The 18,506-nt window shown below is 30.1% G+C and overlaps 1 protein-coding gene across 1 annotated transcript in view; it reads right to left on the bottom strand.

Annotated features, from left to right (window-relative positions):
• LOC148280389 (zwei Ig domain protein zig-8-like) overlaps positions 1-18,506 on the bottom strand; it is a 138,025-nt gene that overhangs the window by 47,442 nt on the left and 72,077 nt on the right. Inside the window, exon 4 of the mRNA XM_088228471.1 lies at positions 1,266-1,382. Coding sequence (XP_088084597.1) covers positions 1,266-1,382 — 117 coding nt within the window. The remainder of the gene's footprint in view (positions 1-1,265; positions 1,383-18,506) is intronic.

Here is an 18,506-nt window from a genome sequence, read left to right on the forward strand (position 1 = left end):
CAGAGTGAACGGTGCACTTAAATCGACCTTGGCAAATAAATGATTGTCACAAGAGGCAAAATTGGCAGTTCACAACGGAGTCCTGGTCCCATCCCTGATGTATGGGAGCGAAGTATGGACTTGGAAAAACAGGGATGAAAGTAAGCTGAATGCTGTCGAAATGCGATTTCTCAGGCGAATGTGTGGTAAAACTATGTACGATAAATGCACAAATGTTGAGATCCGTACATTATGTAAGGCTGAGACAAGCATTATCGACAAAATCAAGAAAGGAGTTCTGCGCTGGTTTGGACATGTAAAACGAATGGACAGCGAGAAAACGGCTAAGAATATTTACAATGCGAATGTTGATGGATGCAGAAATAGAGGAAGACCGAGAAAGACATGGCATGACCAAATCCAACAAATACTTAAAGATGGACATGTCAAAAGTCGGAATAATCGGCGCGCGTGCATGAGAAGATGTATGAATGTAGAGGAAGCGAGATCTGTATGCAAAGATAGAGTGTTGTGGCGTTCTATCCTCTCTGCCTACCCTTATGGGGAAACAGCGTGATGGTTTGTTTGTTTGTTTGTTTTTTCAATTTCTATTTTGTTGTATCTCAACTCAACACAGGGTTTTTGGCCTCATAAAGTTAGGGATACGTAAAATATGTATTTTTACATGAATCAATAAAATACATCAATAAAATAAATCAATAAAAAATAAATGTAAAAACAAATGATGTAATTTTTTTAGATCCGTCCAAATATTTGTAGTCGAGGAATGGATTAATACTCTCTGAGGGAATAATTATAATAAACAACTTCATATAACAGAGATAGATAATACTTCAGAGAAAGCAGTACGGAGTGCATGGCTTCTGACCTGTGATTGGCTGGTAAAGCTTGTCAATTTACACTCTGTGTAGCATTCACTATTCTGCACATGTTTAAATATCCATATTTTTTCGATTCTCCCTTCCATTGATATTTGTGAAGTTTAACTAAAGCAGAGACAATCAAAGGACTCGAATGAATTTGAAAAAATCTAGGATTATTTATTAGGATAGACACGCGTGGCATTCCATATTCAATGCCTAATTTTTTTGGTGTGGTGGTAGTATTAGTTACCAAACATTGAAATCAGTCAGTGGTTATTTTTAGTCAATAAAAGATTTAAATTTAAGTATGACTATTTTTATATTTTTCATAAAACATGTATACTGTTTATTTTCAAGAGCATTCACTCACAAAGTCGAAAGTTGTATGAAATAATTAATTACCTGTAGTGTCCAATCTTCTGTTTGTGGGTGATGAATAGCTTGGAACCTTAGATCTGAAGTATAGGTAGACCTCCCAACAGTTAAGAGGTGAATATCCCGATGTCTTACCCAGGAAACCTGTGACAAAAAACATAAAAAAATATATCAAACTATGTTGCTGGGTCAAATACACAATATTTTTTTTTTTTAAATTTCAATTGATTTGTTTATTGATATTTATTGTGCGCATTTTGTTTATTGTTTATTGTGCGCATATTTCAAAATATTACATCTCAATTTTGGCTTATAGTAATGAAAAAAGTAATTTATTTTTTAAAAACACGTAGGTACATATTTATATATAAATAGTTTCTCTGTACGTGTGATGTCATTAAACTTCTCCTTAACGGCTTAACCGATTTACGTGCGGTTTTCAGATAAATATAGATCTTTGCGCTGTGCGTGTTTGTAGATATTAAAGTCTTCAATCTTATATGTAAAAAAAAAAAAGGAGCATAAATGTTTTATTCACCGATCTACCAGGGTTGCATTTGAGGAGAATGCATTTAAAAAAATGGATAGATGTTGTTTTTTTGCGTACATTGATTTTGAATGTTTACAAACAGCATTTGTTTTTTGTGGATCTCAATCAGATTCTTTCCTTAAATTCCTTATAATTTCTAGCCATTTATTTATTTTTACTGGATTTTTGTTAATGCAAAAATAATATAAAAATTAAACCATAATTAAAACGTATTCCTACATAAGTACACTCCTTTGTTGGTTAAAAGACCGGAGTTTGGCGTTTGCAAAAAGAATGCCACATTTGAAAAAAATATTTATTTTATGTTTTGGAATTCAACCATAAACAAGTACCGAGGTACCTACTTAAATTCAATATTTGAATATTAACAATTTTTAGTTTTGGAATTTAATCTCAAACAAGTACCTAGGTACCTATTTATCAATAAAAAGCCTTTTTTCAAGGTAAAAACGGGCAAGCCAACGTTCGAGCAGGACAACGTCTGTCGGGTCCGCTAGTAATATAATATAGATAGCATAGCATCGAAAGACTCCTTCGGAGACGTGAAAAATATACATGCCTGGAGTAATATTGAACATGGAGGTATCACTTCTAACAGGCATAACCATTGACAGGGTGGTTGGTATATTGGAATGTGAAACAGCCTATGTTGATGATGTTTAAGGGAAAAACTCATTCCAGGGATGTCAACAATACTGTGCAACAATCAAAAGAAATTCGTAGTTTAATACACACCCATTTTGGTATTTAAACTGTTGTGACCAAGCATAACCTGGGGAATCTCAGTAAAATAGAGACATTTTAGTGGAGATAATCGTGGGAGAATAATCGAAGAATCTCGATTCCGTGGAACGAGATGAAACGAAATGACAACTGTGACTGACATCTCTTTTCAGAAAATCTCCAGAAGTGCTGGAGATAGAAGCAAATAAAGATGAATCCTAGTAACTGAAATCGATTAGATATTGATTTACCTCTTAGTATACTGGTGAGCTTTGCCCACAATGAAACGTCTGAAGTGAATATCTTTCTTTAGACATTTAACCAATCCTCATTAATTTTTATTCCAATAGAATAGGGACGGGTGTCTCAATAAATGTATGTTATTGAATTAATTGTTTGAAAATATTCATAGAGGCATATTTTAATAAAAATAAATTAAATCTGTTTTTTCACTTAATAGTCAATTAAAAGTTTTTTTCTGATCCAATCAAATTCCGGTTGATGAATTTCTAGGATTTAAAAATATTTTTGCAGACCGTTTGTTGAATTGGATCAATTTTTGAGAACTTCCTTCAAGCCGGTTGAGAAAACTTCCTCCTAAGTTGTCTTATTAATAAAACAGGTGGAAGAATAATTAAGCGATGAATTGGAAAGCACAACGGTTGGCATGGTTTAATTATTTTCTCGAAAAGTTTTCGGGATGCTTTAAGGGTCACAAGAAATGTAGATAATTATTCAACGGACTGCGAAATTTAAACTAATTACTGAAAATTGATCCGTTTGTCTTAAATCTACAAAAACTTAAGTATTACCATGGTTCTTCTTTTTGTATTTTTTTATTTAATTAATTTTACAAAACGCACAAGAGAATACAGGGAAGTATTAACATGGTTAGTTGGTTAGACGGCAAACTGTGAAACTGGCATCGAGGGGTTCGATTTCCGCCAGTTGCAAGAAAAACATCCAATAAAGATTTTCGCTCATTTGGTAGTGTATTATTCACAACTTTTTTCCTTATACTTTCTTTCCTACCTGCTGACAAACCTCTTAAATAAAGACTTAGCAGGTGATGTACGACATATTTAAACACGATATATTTATATTTATAAAGTCTTGTAGAAACCAAAAGAGCATTTCGAAAAAATAGAAAAATATGTATGTAATGTAACATTAATAGTAAGGTTTAAAAATACGCACAAAAAAATAAATCTTAGTAAGCATTTAAAGTAAATAAGAAACATGTTAGAAAAAAAAGCAAATTGTAAATGTTTAATAACATATGATAAAATGAAATAAGAAAATTAAAATTAAAAATAAAAAAAAATAAAAAATTACGATAAATGTGAGATAGAAATGTATAGATATAGGACATATATTTAAAATAATTGAAAAAATAATTTCAGAAAGAGTAATAGATAATAATAATACACCAAAATAACAGGATACGTAATTTGTCATTGGTTTTAAGTGACACAATGTAACATTTACCATTATGCCTACGTTTGAGCATCTACATTTCTTTAAATCTTCCATCTGTTGATTTTCGAGATGTGAAAGACTTGAAAACTTTATTGAAGTGAGTGAGATTCATCCATCTGAATTATTTCGTCTACAACTTAGCAACACCTGAAGATATTTTTTATTGGTAGAAGAAATGTGAATGTTCAAACAAAGCCAGCTTGTCGAATGTTTTGGATTCCTAGATATTTCCTTCTTTTTAAATATTTTGTGTTCTTAGATTCAATATGCATACGCAAAAAAAATAATTAATAATTAAACAATTAGTAACAATAAACAAAATAAAAATATACCTACCCGAACTATAGACAGGAAAAACCATTCATCAAGGAAAAAGTATTATACATATGTACGTTGATATAAAACTTGTATGTTATTTTGGATTAGATGTTTGATAAATAAATTAATTGAAGTAAGAGCATAATCCTCTTTTTCTAAGGTTGCGAACTTCTGCCAATAATCTCAAAAAGTTTTGTGGTTTTTGCTGTGCATGTCGTAAATAGGAGAATTTATTTTGCTGATCCGACGCTTGCTTAAACTTCTAAATTAGGCAAATACCGTCGTTCAATATTTGTCACAATTCGAGGGATTTTTATTTACGAGTTTCAAGAAAGTTGTAATAAGTTGTAGGGGTTTCTGTGTCAACTCAACGGAGAAGTTTATTCAAATCATTTGTTGTGATATCAGTCACGATACAAACTACATACTGAAATAGTTTGAGTTAGATATGAAATCAAAATAACTTTTATTCGAGTTGTATTACCGAAGTTTTAATAATGCATTCCATTAACTAGAAATGTTCGGAAACTTTACGTAAGAAAGCTGACGCAACAACAAATTTGGCCAGCTTTTTGTTAAATTTTATTCAGAAAAATACTCGTATTTAAATGAAATATTTTCAATTAAAGAATTTTGTTTAGCTTTGGCTGAATTATAGTCATTAAAATGTATGGGAAGGGGTTTCGTCTTGTAATCGCGCGAAATAAATAATTAATTTATCTTACAATTAATGTTAAATAGAATGAGAAATTCGAACGAGTAGTTTTGATTCTATGAAATCTTGGTGTTAATATTATGAAAAAGGAAATCAAAGGAGAATTAATTCACTGTAAAGATTTAGTTTTCCTGTAGGTAAGTTGTAGTGTAACAATAATAATAATAATAATGATCACAGTTTATTAACAAATAAAACAATTACTTTATCTACTACATACACACATAGGTAAAAAATTTCTCTGGATCATGTCTAGTCTGCTTAACTAGGTACAACCTGTTTTAAGGCAGACATTTCTATGCAAAAAATAATCAATAACATTACTACCTGCTTGTTAATTTACTATACAATTAAACAATATTAATTTATTATTTAGGAATGTATTTTAAGTAAATTTTCCAATTTTTCTCAACCTTAACCCAGTAACCATTTTTAAAAAAAAAATTAATTGAATCCGGGTCATGGATTTGCAATCTTTAGGTAACATATTAAATATTTGTGGGCCCAGAAACCTGAAATTTCTTTGCCTGAATTCAGAGTTTGTAATAGACCCGATGACCCATCCTCTTGCTTGAATTCTGGTAGTGAGGGAGTGTTTCTTTTGGGATTTGATAGAATAATTGTCTTTCACAAATATTGTTATTCTAAAAATATATAATTGCCTTATATCTAAGATCTCAAATTCTTCAAATAACTTAACGCTGGGGTATCTTAAGGGGCTTTTTAAAAATTATTTTAATGATTGATTTTTGAGCAGATTCAAGAGGTTTTAATATGTACCTCCCCATCCTATTATGCCATAAGTTATAATTGAGTTAGATAAAATTAAATACAGTTGTTTGAGTTTAGTTAGGGATAAGATTTTACAAATTGACTTGAAGATATGGAATATGTCCATTTAAAATATTTATCAATAATTATTCCCAAATATTTTATATGGTGTACTGATTCAAGTATTTCAGAGCATATTTTAAATTGGAAGTTTTGTTTCAGTTGTCCCACTGTGGTTTTTCTAAATGTTATATATTTTGTTCTGTCAGTATTTAAAGTTAAGAGATTGTTATCCAGCAATATTTTAATTATATTGACACCGTTTTGAGCCGCAGAATAAGTTTCATCCCATTTGTTACAAGTAAAAATTAGAGCAGTGTCATCTGCAAATGCATGTAACAATGTTTTATATGTGTCAGACATAAATCATTAACTTACAAAATAAATAAAATCGGCCCCAAAATACTACCTTGTGGTACACAAAAATCAATGTTTTTTTCTTCGCTAGTAATAATATCTATTTTTACTTGTTGTGTTCTACTACATAAATAGCTTTTTAACCAATTTAGTAAATTTTCTTGGAAATTTATATTTGACACACGTTTAAACATGATTTTATTTGATATCGTGTCGAAAGCTTTTGCTAAATTTAAACAAAATAAAACACATTTCTTCATATTTAGAAAAAAGATCTGTTTTACCGGAGATTGCCGTATCTGTACCTATTCCTTTTTGAAATCCGCACTGATTTTCTGAAAGAATATTATTGATGTCTATGTATTCTGAACTTCTTTTTTAAACTATTTTTTTTATAATTTTAGAGATTGTGTTAAGTTATGATATTGGTCGATAGTTGGCAATATATACTCTGTCTCCTTTTTTTTGAATGAGAACTACATTAATTTTTTTTAAGGAAGAAGGAAATGTGCCAGAACTTAAGCTAAGGTGAAAAATTTAAGAGAGAGGCTGTGCAATAATTAATTTTAAATGCTTCAGTACAACAGAGCCAATACCATCAGAACCTGATTAATTTGATGCTTTTAGTAGATTTATAGTTTCAATGATTTCAATTGGGCTAGTAGTTATATTAAAGAAGCTAAATGTCGTGTTTTCTGTTTTTATATTTTCTAGATCGATCGTTATTTTGGTTTATGTGTGAAGCTACCCACAAAAACTACATGTAAATCAAATTGTAATTTAAATTTTATATTTGAAGCACTAACTTTGTGGTTATTAATTACAATAAAATAAATAAAACAACGTTGTTTTCAACCGCTATTTTTTTATGTTTTTTTCCACTCACCGGTTTCAAAGCAAACAAGCTTCTTTGTCAAGGTTTACGTAAGTAATGAATTAATTCCTATTTTATTTTTATCGTGTTAACTAAATACGTCCACGTGTATGATGGTATAAAAATGGCATATCTCAATTTGCAGAAAACACCCACAGTACCAGAAAAATCTTATGGTACTTTAAAAATCATGGAAACTGGTCAAATACATAATAAGATTTTTGTTTATAATATTTTTTAAAATACTCATTGTTTATCGTTTGATAAAGTCAAAAAAATTCTAACTCTTATGTGGACTTGATGATTCACTCTTTTCACAAAAGTGCTTTTATCTCAGTTTCATTTTTTTATGGATGCCTGCTTTCTGCATAACAACGTTTAATTATTTATTTATCTTATTATTAAATAAGCTATCCATTTTTTTAAAAATCTTATTAACCAGATTTATCGAAAGGCTTGTAATTATTTATTTATTCATTTATTAGTGACACGACACAAATACCTTTTATAAACATAAATAAATTTAACATAACAGTGTTCTATTATGAAATCATGATATAATATAACAACAATATATTTATACATATTACACAGTTGTTTTATACATTGTTCTATATAAAAACTTAGGTTAAAAAAATAAAATAATAATAATAAAAATAAAGATAACGCGGTATATTTAAATTAGCAAAAATCATAAATCATTGATTTGTTGGTATTAATGCAATGTATATTAAGTGCCCTAGGTATAATACTAATTGTCTCCCGATAAGAGCTTAAAGGTGATCAACCGTTTTAAAAATAATATATAAAAAGAAACAAAATAATAAACATTAAAAAAAATTTAACATTAAAAATTAAAAAAATATATTTTTGAATTTTAATAACTATAAAAAACAAATATCTAGTCATACGTTTATAAATACATTAGACGTGTATTTATTTATACATTTCTTTTTATCTTTTTACAAATAAACATAAATACTTAAACACCAGTCAAAATCCTAAATTATTTCTGTAATACTCGTAGCAAGTTTAAACTTCATTTGCCCAATGTGAAAAATGACAATATAACTGATCTGGTTCCCTAGACTGTGCAATCTTGGAATAGATTAATTAATAGCATTATTAGTAGCAGCAATATCTATATGAAATGGCACATTCTGTCTAGTAGTTTTAACAGGTATTCGGAATTATTTCATATTTAGCGAGTCAGGAGAGTCAAACATGCCATTTACTATCTTAAAAGAAACATTAAATCAGTCAGTTTCCGTCTTCATGGATGAAACAGTGGTAAAATAACTTGTTTTTTATTTAAAATTAACTCTTCTAACAAAAATTACAAGGACGGGGATCCTTACATAATATAAAAACAAAACACGACATATTACAAAGATGATCTGCAAAAACAAGTGTCAGCCTTTAATTACATTTAAGGGATAAAATCTTATCATTGGCATAAAGGGTGACAAAGGTTTGTCTCCCAACCCCACTTATCCTCTAATTTTGGTAGGAGTACTCTATTTACAGATTACGCATTAGGTATAAGCATCCCTAATCTCTAGGGATAAGCACATTTGAATACATAATTTGTTAACTTATAAGTCATATTAAAATAATAAATTACAGTAACGTTTGTAGAATAATCTTGACTAATTATTCTGAATTTTTGTTTCTTAAAAGGTTCCTTATAAAAGAAAAAAGATAATTTAATAATTAATATTATAAATAACTTCAGCGTAATGCCAACATTTAAAAATAAGAATTATTAAAATGTTAGACCAAGTTGTGTTCCCCTAGACTTGCGGACTCACGAATCCGAGATCGTTGTTTTTAAACTAATTGTTTTTCTGTAAAATTTCGCAATTGTTAAACACGTTAAATTATGTAACTGCCTACTTTTATGCAGTAGTTGATCTATATTTCTATAAAGCATAATACTTTATTATATTATTTAAATTGTTGTTTTAATAAATTTAAAACTTATCGCTATTAAGATATGGATAATGGGGGTGGTATGCGCACGAAATGATCAGTGGATCAGGCGAAATATATTTTTATATTAAGTGTTTTATTTGTGAGCTGAATGTGTTTTTATTTTTTTGAAATGTGTTTGTAATTATGATTTTATAAGATTAGGCATGTTTCAAAATAATAAAATATGCCTCCCGCGGCACTGGACACCTCAGTGCATATTACATCATTATCTTCAATGTAAAAAAAGTAAAAAATGAATTGTGAAAGAACAAGTAAATGAGTCAATTATAATTATAACGCATTTGGTTATTTAAACAATATTAAATATTAACTTGTAATATCATAAAACGCCTGTTTTTTTAAATTCTAATCATGTAAAAACCCTCTTCGACATTTATAGATAACAACAACAAACCATCACGCCGTTTCCCCGTAAGGGTTTCCCCGAGAGGATAGAATGCCACATCACTCTATCTTTGCATACATACCTCGCTTCCTCTAAATTCATACATCTTCTCATGCACGCGCGCTGATTATTCCGACTTTTGACATGTCCATCTTCAAGTATTTGTTGGACTCGGTCACGCCATATCTTTCTCGGTCTTCTTCTATTTATGAATCCATCAATATTGGCATTGTAAACATTTTTAGCCGTTCTTTTGCTGTGTATTCGTTGTACATGTCCAAACCAGCGCACAGCTCCTTTCTTGATTTTGTCGAAAATGCCTATCACAGCCTTGTGCATCTATCGTACATGGTTTTACCACACATTTGCCTGAGAGATCGTATTTCGACAGCATTCAGCCTTTTTTTATCCCTGTTTTTTAAAGTCCATACTTCACTCTCATACATCAGAGCCGGGACTAGGACTCCATTTTGAACTGCTAATTTTGCCTCTTGCGACAAATGTTTTTTTGCCAAGTTTGATTTCAGTACACTGTTCACTCTGTTTCCGGCACTTAACTTCCTTTCAATATCTTTGCCAGTCATTCCATTTCTAGTAAATAAACTCCACAGATACAAACAGATAATAATAAAATACATTGGTTTATTAGAATATACCGTAAATTGTGCAGATAGAAAATATTATTTATTTACAAACATGTGCGTACTTTTACCGACATAGGTGTTTAAGTCATTCGCCTGGACACAGATTTAAATAAAAAAAAACAGCAATACATGGACGCGACATGAAAAATGTAAAAACGGTGTGGGCCGCAATAAATTTTCGTACGAGACAAAAAGAAGACATTCTAGACATTTCCTATCAATATCTGGTACGATATGTGCGGCGTTACACGAAAACTTTGACCGCATAAATTTGGTTCAGAAACCAATAAATTTTATACAATGACACTGCAAAAAGGGCGTATCCTTATTTGCGCTGACTTGGTGAAATCTTCCATGCGCCTTTTTATTGTGAATTCGAATCTTATTCGGCAAAGTGTTAAATACACGTTCATGTTTTTTTTTGCACCACAACAGGCCACGAGGCCCAAATACTGTGGGAGCATTCTATTGTAACTGGCGGGACATTTGTTTCCAGAAATTGATCAATTTTAATATGTAACTATGTCATCGAAATTCATACAATAGTGAAACATTTTTTGAAACAAGATAAATAACTACTTTGCTATCATCATCATAATTCCGTGTCCACTCCCTAGTTGGAGTAAATGGTGTCCAAGAAGATCCTCTAGGAATCTCTGTCGGCTGCCAGCTCCTGTGTTTCCTCCAATGTCAGGTTCACGTCCCGTAGTTCTGACACAAACTGCCGACCAACAGTCAGCTGTGGACGTCCAGTACCTCGAGAACCTGATACCTTGTAAAGAAACAAGCGTGGTTAAGGCTCTCAGGACGCATCTGGAGCACATGGCCAAGCCAACCTTATCGCCTCCGCTTGATGACAGTTGTCACTGGAGTTTGATGCGTCCGTTCTCTTATTGCTTCATTACTTGCAAATTCAAACCACTGCACACCCAAGATTTTGCTAATATACCTAATGTAAAAACTCATAACTTCGCTGTTTTGGGTCCTACTGAGGTGCCACGATTCGCATTTGTATGGGAGATTTTTTTATACTGCTTTTAAAAAAAGTCAAACCGTCAATTTATTCTGCTTAATTATTACTTGAATAAATGTGACAGGGGGGCACTGGAAAATTCCACTATTCTACATTTCTGTGTTTAAAGACGAATTTTAGGTTAACTACTAGATTTTAAGTCGGCCTTGCGATGTAATGGTCTGTGCATTGGCCTACCCTGCAAGAGGTCTCGGGTTCGATTTCCGACATGGTTGATATGAAATATCCATTTAAAATTGTTTTTTCCCACGAAAGTCCTGAACTGGTATCTGAAGCGTAAGACAGATCATCGTACCTTCACGTAACAAAAATGAGATACGCAGCAATTAGTGTACCCGTGCAGTGTCTTATGCACCATAAGGTACGGAAAGGAAATGATAATGACTAGATGTAAATGAGAGTTTTTTTATGTTGTAAATCATGTAATATTAAACTTATAGAAAAATTGTGATAAAATGTAAGCCTAACAACAGTTGTAGAAGAACAAAAACAAATTGTGACTCACTAGTCCCACTGGACAGGATTTTGTGATACCTAATAAAAATATTCAGTAAATAGTAACCACAGACGAAAAAGTAATTACTTAGTACTTTGAATAAAATTTTGGTTTGTATTTTTTTTAATATAGACGTTTATGTTACTATTAAATTAAATGCGATAAATGGATATTCAAAATGAAATAATTCAGCAAAAAAAAATATTAAAGTTAGTTTGTGAACTTCCTTATCTAAGAGCGACTAAAGAACTGTTTAAACAATGCTTTGAGTTTGTCCAAATTTTTGTAGACAGGGACTGGATTCAACCCCCAGGGAGCTGTTAATATTAACATAATACAACAGAGATGAATAACATATTAGAGAAGATAATATATTTAGAAGTCCTCACTCTACCGCTACTAAATTCCCATTTTGCTATAGTACGTTGTTTACAACTCGTTCAAAATGGCCACAAAATTGAAATATTGGCGTAAATCATAAGAACGTAATTTTTTTTTTTTTTGAAAAAAAAAACAACTATAATTGGCCTCAAAAAGTAAAGTGACTTTTTATTATTTTCTTTAATGTATTTAAATAGATTCCTATAAAGGTTTACAGCCAAAATCCTCTCCTTTTCCCAAAACTTCTTAGCCAGGGAAAAAAATCCACTTGTGAAATATAAACCTTGTACATTATAAGCAAGGGGAATAGTACTGCAACTCTCATTAAAAAAATAGATCTAAAAAAAATAATTTAAAAATTCCCAAGTTTTTAAGAAGCTTAATGTCAGATTATTTATGCTTTCTTGAAATATAATTAAAATTTGTTATTACTATTAAATTTTCGTGAAGGGTTTCACGCTTCGCATTTTCTAAAAGATGTTTGCCGTTCGCCCTTTGCCCGCGTAACATTTAAATAATGTGAATTTAAACCCGGGACATATATTTTACCGAAACACGCATTTAAATTAACAAACCCTTAGTCTAGTCACGCTGAATATGAAAGGAGCGAAGTAATATTTTTGAGTTTACAGCTGTTAGATTTATAATATTATAATTAATAAACATATTATAATTAAAATTTTAATGAAGATGTGACCACAAAGATGCTCGCGAAATATTTTCTAATTTTTGTATTAAAAGTTACGGATTTTAAAACAAACAGCAAACAAACCATCACGCCTACATTTCTTCTTTGCAAATACCTCCCTTTTACATGCGTACACTTTCTCATACACGCACGCATTATTTCGGCTTTTGACACGTCCATCTTCAAAATTTTTTTGGGTTTGGGCATAAAATGTATTTTTCAGTCTTCCTCTTGTTCGGCACTTATCTACATTGGTATTTTTAATCATTTTAGCCTTTTTTTTCATCGCATTACTTCTTTTTGGATTTTTTAGAAAATACTAATTTCAAATTTACACCTATCATGAATAATTTTTACAACCTGAGCGATCGCATTTCGGCCGCATTCAAAATTCAACATTGCGTTTCTATAAGCATTGGCCCCAGAACTTCATTTTCTACGGATAATTTTGCTTCTCAAATGAAATTACTTTACCTATTAGATTAATGCTTCAAAAGACTTTTTGAAAAATTATACTAATATGATTAAAAAATGACCTTGTTTATGATAAAAATATAAGTTGATTTTTTTAATTTAAAATACGTGAGCTTTAATTCTGGCAATTTTTTTTTTTAGTTTGGTAGAACTGTCACTGATAGCTGTGTCAAATTGTATGTCAATATCTGAATTTGTCTAATAGCACGTATTTTGTGAACAGCAAAAAGTTAGTTTGGCGAATTTAACTATGTCTGATTTGGTGAGCAAAGAAATTGCATTGAATTTTATTGGCGGGATGAAATTTCTATTGCTAAAATATTGATAATACTTCAAAAGGTTTTTTGTGATCAGACAAAGGTACAAAAAAATTAAGTCAAGTCAGCGATGAAGTCAAAAATCGCTCTGGATGACCATCAACATCAACTGATGAACAATACGTCAATAAAATTTAAACCTTGGTGCTCAAAAAACGTATATAGACACTTTTAAGCCTTGTTTATACAACCTACATTTTATGTAAATTAGTCTAGATCATTTAAAAAAAATATTTTATGCTTCAAATGAATGAAATCTTGTTTGGTGCCAAAAAGACTAAATTTTTTTGAAAAAAAGTGTCGCGTTGAAGTCTGTGAAACAATGCTTCTGAAGCAAAGACTGATAAAATAAGATTTAATGCATGATAACTAGAGAAGAGACTTAGATCTGTGCACACGGTCCGGAAACAAGCGAATACCGTGCAAAAGGAGAGTCAAAACTGAAAAGATGGCGCCAAAGTCGTTCAAAAATCATGATCATGTTAACAGTTTTTTTCGATTATTGTGGTGTAGTGCATTATGAAATCCTTCAGTCAGACCAAACTGCTAACAACGAATATAAGTTGAGCGTTATGAGATTTTACGTGCAGCTATTCGCAAAAAGAGACCAGAGTTATGGGCCGACAATTCTTGGTTTTTGCATCACGATAATTAACTATCTAACACTGCTTTAGTGCTTTGAGACCATTTCGTCAATAAATTAACTCATACCGTACAACAACAATGGTATTCACCTGATTTTGCATTGTGTGACTGTTGGCTTTTTTTTTTATCTAAAAGTCCGTTCCTGGGACACCGTGTTGACACGATTGAAGAGATGAAAGCCGAATCGCTGCGCGCTCTAAAGGCCATTCCTAAAATCTACTATAACGTGGTTTTAAAGATTGCAAAAAAAACGTTTGGAAAAAGTATATTGTATCGGGAGGAAAGGACTTTGAAGGCAATGAAATAGATTTAGAAGAATAATTTAATATATTATATTAAAAGTTTTAAACAATTTCGCTTTATTTTTTTTTACAGTGTTATTTCCTTTCAGACTAGACAATATTTTTCGTAAGTAAAAACCTTTGTAAACAAGTTTGAATATTATTTTATACTATATGGAGTTTTTCAAAATCAAATCAGGCTTCCGTGGATTAAGTTATTAATTATATTGAATGTTACATTGAAATACATGTTCATAAAAGCTAACAAAAATTGAGTAACATATGAAAATGCAATATCATAAAAATTGGTCAGTAAAACTTGTTGAAACACGAATAAAGAAACGTCAATCATTAATTTTATCATAAAATAATTAGTTACGTAAATCTTGACGAACAAGCTTTTTTGCTTTGAAACCGGTCGGTGGAAAATAAAAAATAGTGGTTAAAAACAAAGTTGTTTTATTTATTTTATTATAATGAATAACCACAAAGTTTGTGCTTCAAATATAAACTTCACATTAATTTATTATTTATTAAGCAAAAACATAATTAAATCTCATATAAAAATATTTTATCAAACGTTTCGAATGTGTTTAAACGGCTGTAAGGAAATTCAAAAGAAATCAAAATTTACCTTGTAAGGAAAATTACTTTTTTTATTTTAGTACTTTACTGAATACCTTTTAATATCCGTAAGATACCAAAATCTACATATTTTCATATTTAGAAAACATCGCAAATTGGCTTCTCTAAAATTTAATTGGTATAAAAACGTCTATTACCTACGTTTTTTGGTTTAATTTAATATTCACATAAATAGAGATGTTTTTATTTGAAACTGGTTTGGAATAAGTTTTCCGGAGTAACAAAGAAAATTGAAAAAGTATTTTCTTTTTAAATATATGTACCAGTAAACGGCATGATAATACATTCACAAAACTCGTTATAATTTGTGAAATTTTGTATTTTCGATTTTGAAAATATAATGCATAGAAAAATATTTACGTAATGATTTATATGTATGATTATAAATAATTAATAATCTTAAAATCATCTAACAAAAAAAACTGCGGTTTCTTTTTCACTGCAGTATAAAAAAAAAGGAATTGAGTGTAGGTGCGTCTGTTTCAATTTGTTTTTGCCCTGAAAAGACGTAATACTTTTTTAAACTAATCGATAATGACTTTAGATCAGTTTCATATTCATAAAAGAGTTTATATTAATTTCTAAAATTATTAAAAAAATACAAAAACTCTACCCACAGTCAATAAAACATTACTGATTTCCAGTATTTGGAACATTAGAATGGCTCAACTATTTTGACATTTTCATATTTATGGTATTTTTACAAAAATATAAAAGTGTCAAACATTATTATTTATTTAAACAAACATTTATTATACAATCGAATAAATATTCATATGTTAAACCGTGGTGTATGGAAACCTTATAATGTACTGTAAAAAATACAAAACTTTGACAAACGACCAAATTTCGAATTCTAATTGTATAATCTTATTATGTTAAAAAAATTAATTTCAACAGCGTTGTATCGGTTCAAGACATTTTTTTTAAGAGATCGACTGCACCGTCATGAAAAACGATGATATAAGTCACCAAAAATGCTAACGTACACAAAGAAAACAATTGACAACAACACTACTGCATTTAAAGGCAAAGACAACTGCAGGGTAGCTAAAAATGATGTACAATGGATAAAACACTACAACGACTTATCTTATCGACTTTGTTAGTGTTATGCAAGCTCCCGAAGTTAATGTGACCAATAAAGATCTATCGTGAACGGTCTAGGATTATATGTTATTGAAACTAAAATTTTAATCAACATTAAAAAGTTCATGATGGCTATACTAACGAGACAAGACATGAATGACTTCAAAAGTTTATGATTCATATCATTAATTGTAGTGCTTTCATACAGATCACGCAGAAATGGCTAGTCTAAGCTTGTAACCGAGTAACACAGTCGAAACCTAAGCTGTGCCAGCGGGTATCCGGTAAGATATTGGACCCTCCCTTAAAATATGTTTAACCCTTTTCTCCCGGACGGTAAAAATCTGTCCTTATGTAAAATTACTGATTTATCTGTTATATGCATTTTTTCCAATTCATGTTATAGCTTTATTTTAAGATTTATTTTTTTAAAGTGTATTTTTGCAATTATATTTCTGTGTTAATAATATGTGTATGGAAAAATAAACAAATAAAGTAAAAAAATAAAATAAAAATGAAACTCATCACTGCCAGTATAAATTTGGACATTTATGAAGAGTTTCGGCCAGTTTGAGAAATTAGTTCCAATAAATGACTCATGGGGATCCGTTTTGCATAGAGCTATCAGCCTTTTGGTTGTGTTAAGTTACTACTACTTTACAAACCTCAATATTATAATTAAAAAAGATTGTACTTTTTTTTTTCAAATATTTTTGTGGTATAAAGCAAATTAGTTTTTATTTATCCATTTTTTTACCACTTTTGAATTGCAGTTTCAAACTTCTACCACAAAAAAGGGCATAATCATTTCCAAGTTAAAAATAACATAATTCAAAAATAAAATGTTCAAAAACTCTTCTAAATCTATGTTCAGGTATCGACCGGTTAAATTGATTGTGATATTTGTTTATTTTTTGTATATATCATATTTCATTTTTATTTATTAACGAAAAACAACAGTTGTTTTATAAGAATACAAAATATAAAAAATAAAACATAAATTCAGTTAAAGTTTTTCACAAATATAATGAGAGAATATGTTACACAGTAAAGAGAAAAATAATATATTATATAAGACATGACAAAAAAAAGAGCTCGTTAGAAGGTTAAGGGATGAGGAAATAGAGTGGAGGAGTGGAGGAGAGGGATTTTTATAATATAGTTGACCAATTCAAAATTTTGAGATTATAATAAAATAAACATAATTAAAGAAACATAAACTTAATACACGCTGAAAAATATTTCATTTTATAGTGTTTCAAAAAGTTTTTTTTGAATTCACAAAATTTCGTATTAAAAATATCTAAATGGTGACAAAGCAAAAAAAAATTGGAGTAGCTACGATAAATAAATGAGTTTTGAACATAATATTTTTTGGGGCAATGAATTATAAAAAAATTAACTTTTCGAGTTGACTTTACGGTACAATTGATTGAAATACGCTCCAAGAGATATGGACTATCGATAAAATTGTTTAAAATTTTGTAAAGGAAAGACAGATTAGAAATGCTTCTACGTTTAGTAAGGGAAGTTAAACTATGAAAGGAAGAAGAGTCTTCATATGAGTCAAAATATGTAAAAGATTTACGATCCAGAAGTGTAAGGAATCTATTCTGTATTTTATCTAGTTGTGATATATAAATTAGTAAGGGAATATGGAATATGGGAATAAAGTTTGATTCTAAAATGGGTGCATCACAAACGGAAATATCACAAAAAATCAAAGTTAACCTTTATATGCTAAATATCACTAAATAAGTGGTTAAGATAATAAGAGGTTGTTCAAAAATAAATTTCGTATTTTTCAAGTAAATTCAAATTTATTTTTTTATTTGTTCAAATAAACAGAATCAACCCGAATACTGTATGTTATCATCGATGGTCTTTTGCCATATTTCTGGTAGAGCTATGATCCTATCCCCATAGAGCTTCTGTGGTTTGCGGGCAAAAAACTGGGACAAATGATATTCACAGTCAATTCTTGAATTCAATTTCTTTTCCTGTGGATAGTTTTGAAGAGACCGGAACAAATGATAACTTGATTTCTTGTAAGACGCAAGACGTTACTAGATTTGGCATTACTACAGAATACAAAGTATTCAAGAAGAATGAAATCGTAAGATAATAATAATTTAATTAAACTATTATTCTAGTTAGAAATTATTCATACATCTTTCCTTAATAGCCAATTGTGGTAGCCGGATCTTTAGACAAATCTTAAAGAGAGATAAATTTCATTTATCGGTTTTTAATGCGAAGATTTCATTAGCAATAAAGAATGTCAACACAAAAGTTACCGAGGAGTTATTGCGTTTTGGAGGACTTCTTGTTTTACCGAGGATTTGTGG

Source organism: Micrasema longulum, unplaced genomic scaffold, assembly GCF_059751315.1.
Source record: "Micrasema longulum isolate JH-2025_06_02 unplaced genomic scaffold, ASM5975131v1 h1tg000584l, whole genome shotgun sequence".
Classification (NCBI taxonomy): domain Eukaryota; kingdom Metazoa; phylum Arthropoda; class Insecta; order Trichoptera; family Brachycentridae; genus Micrasema; species Micrasema longulum.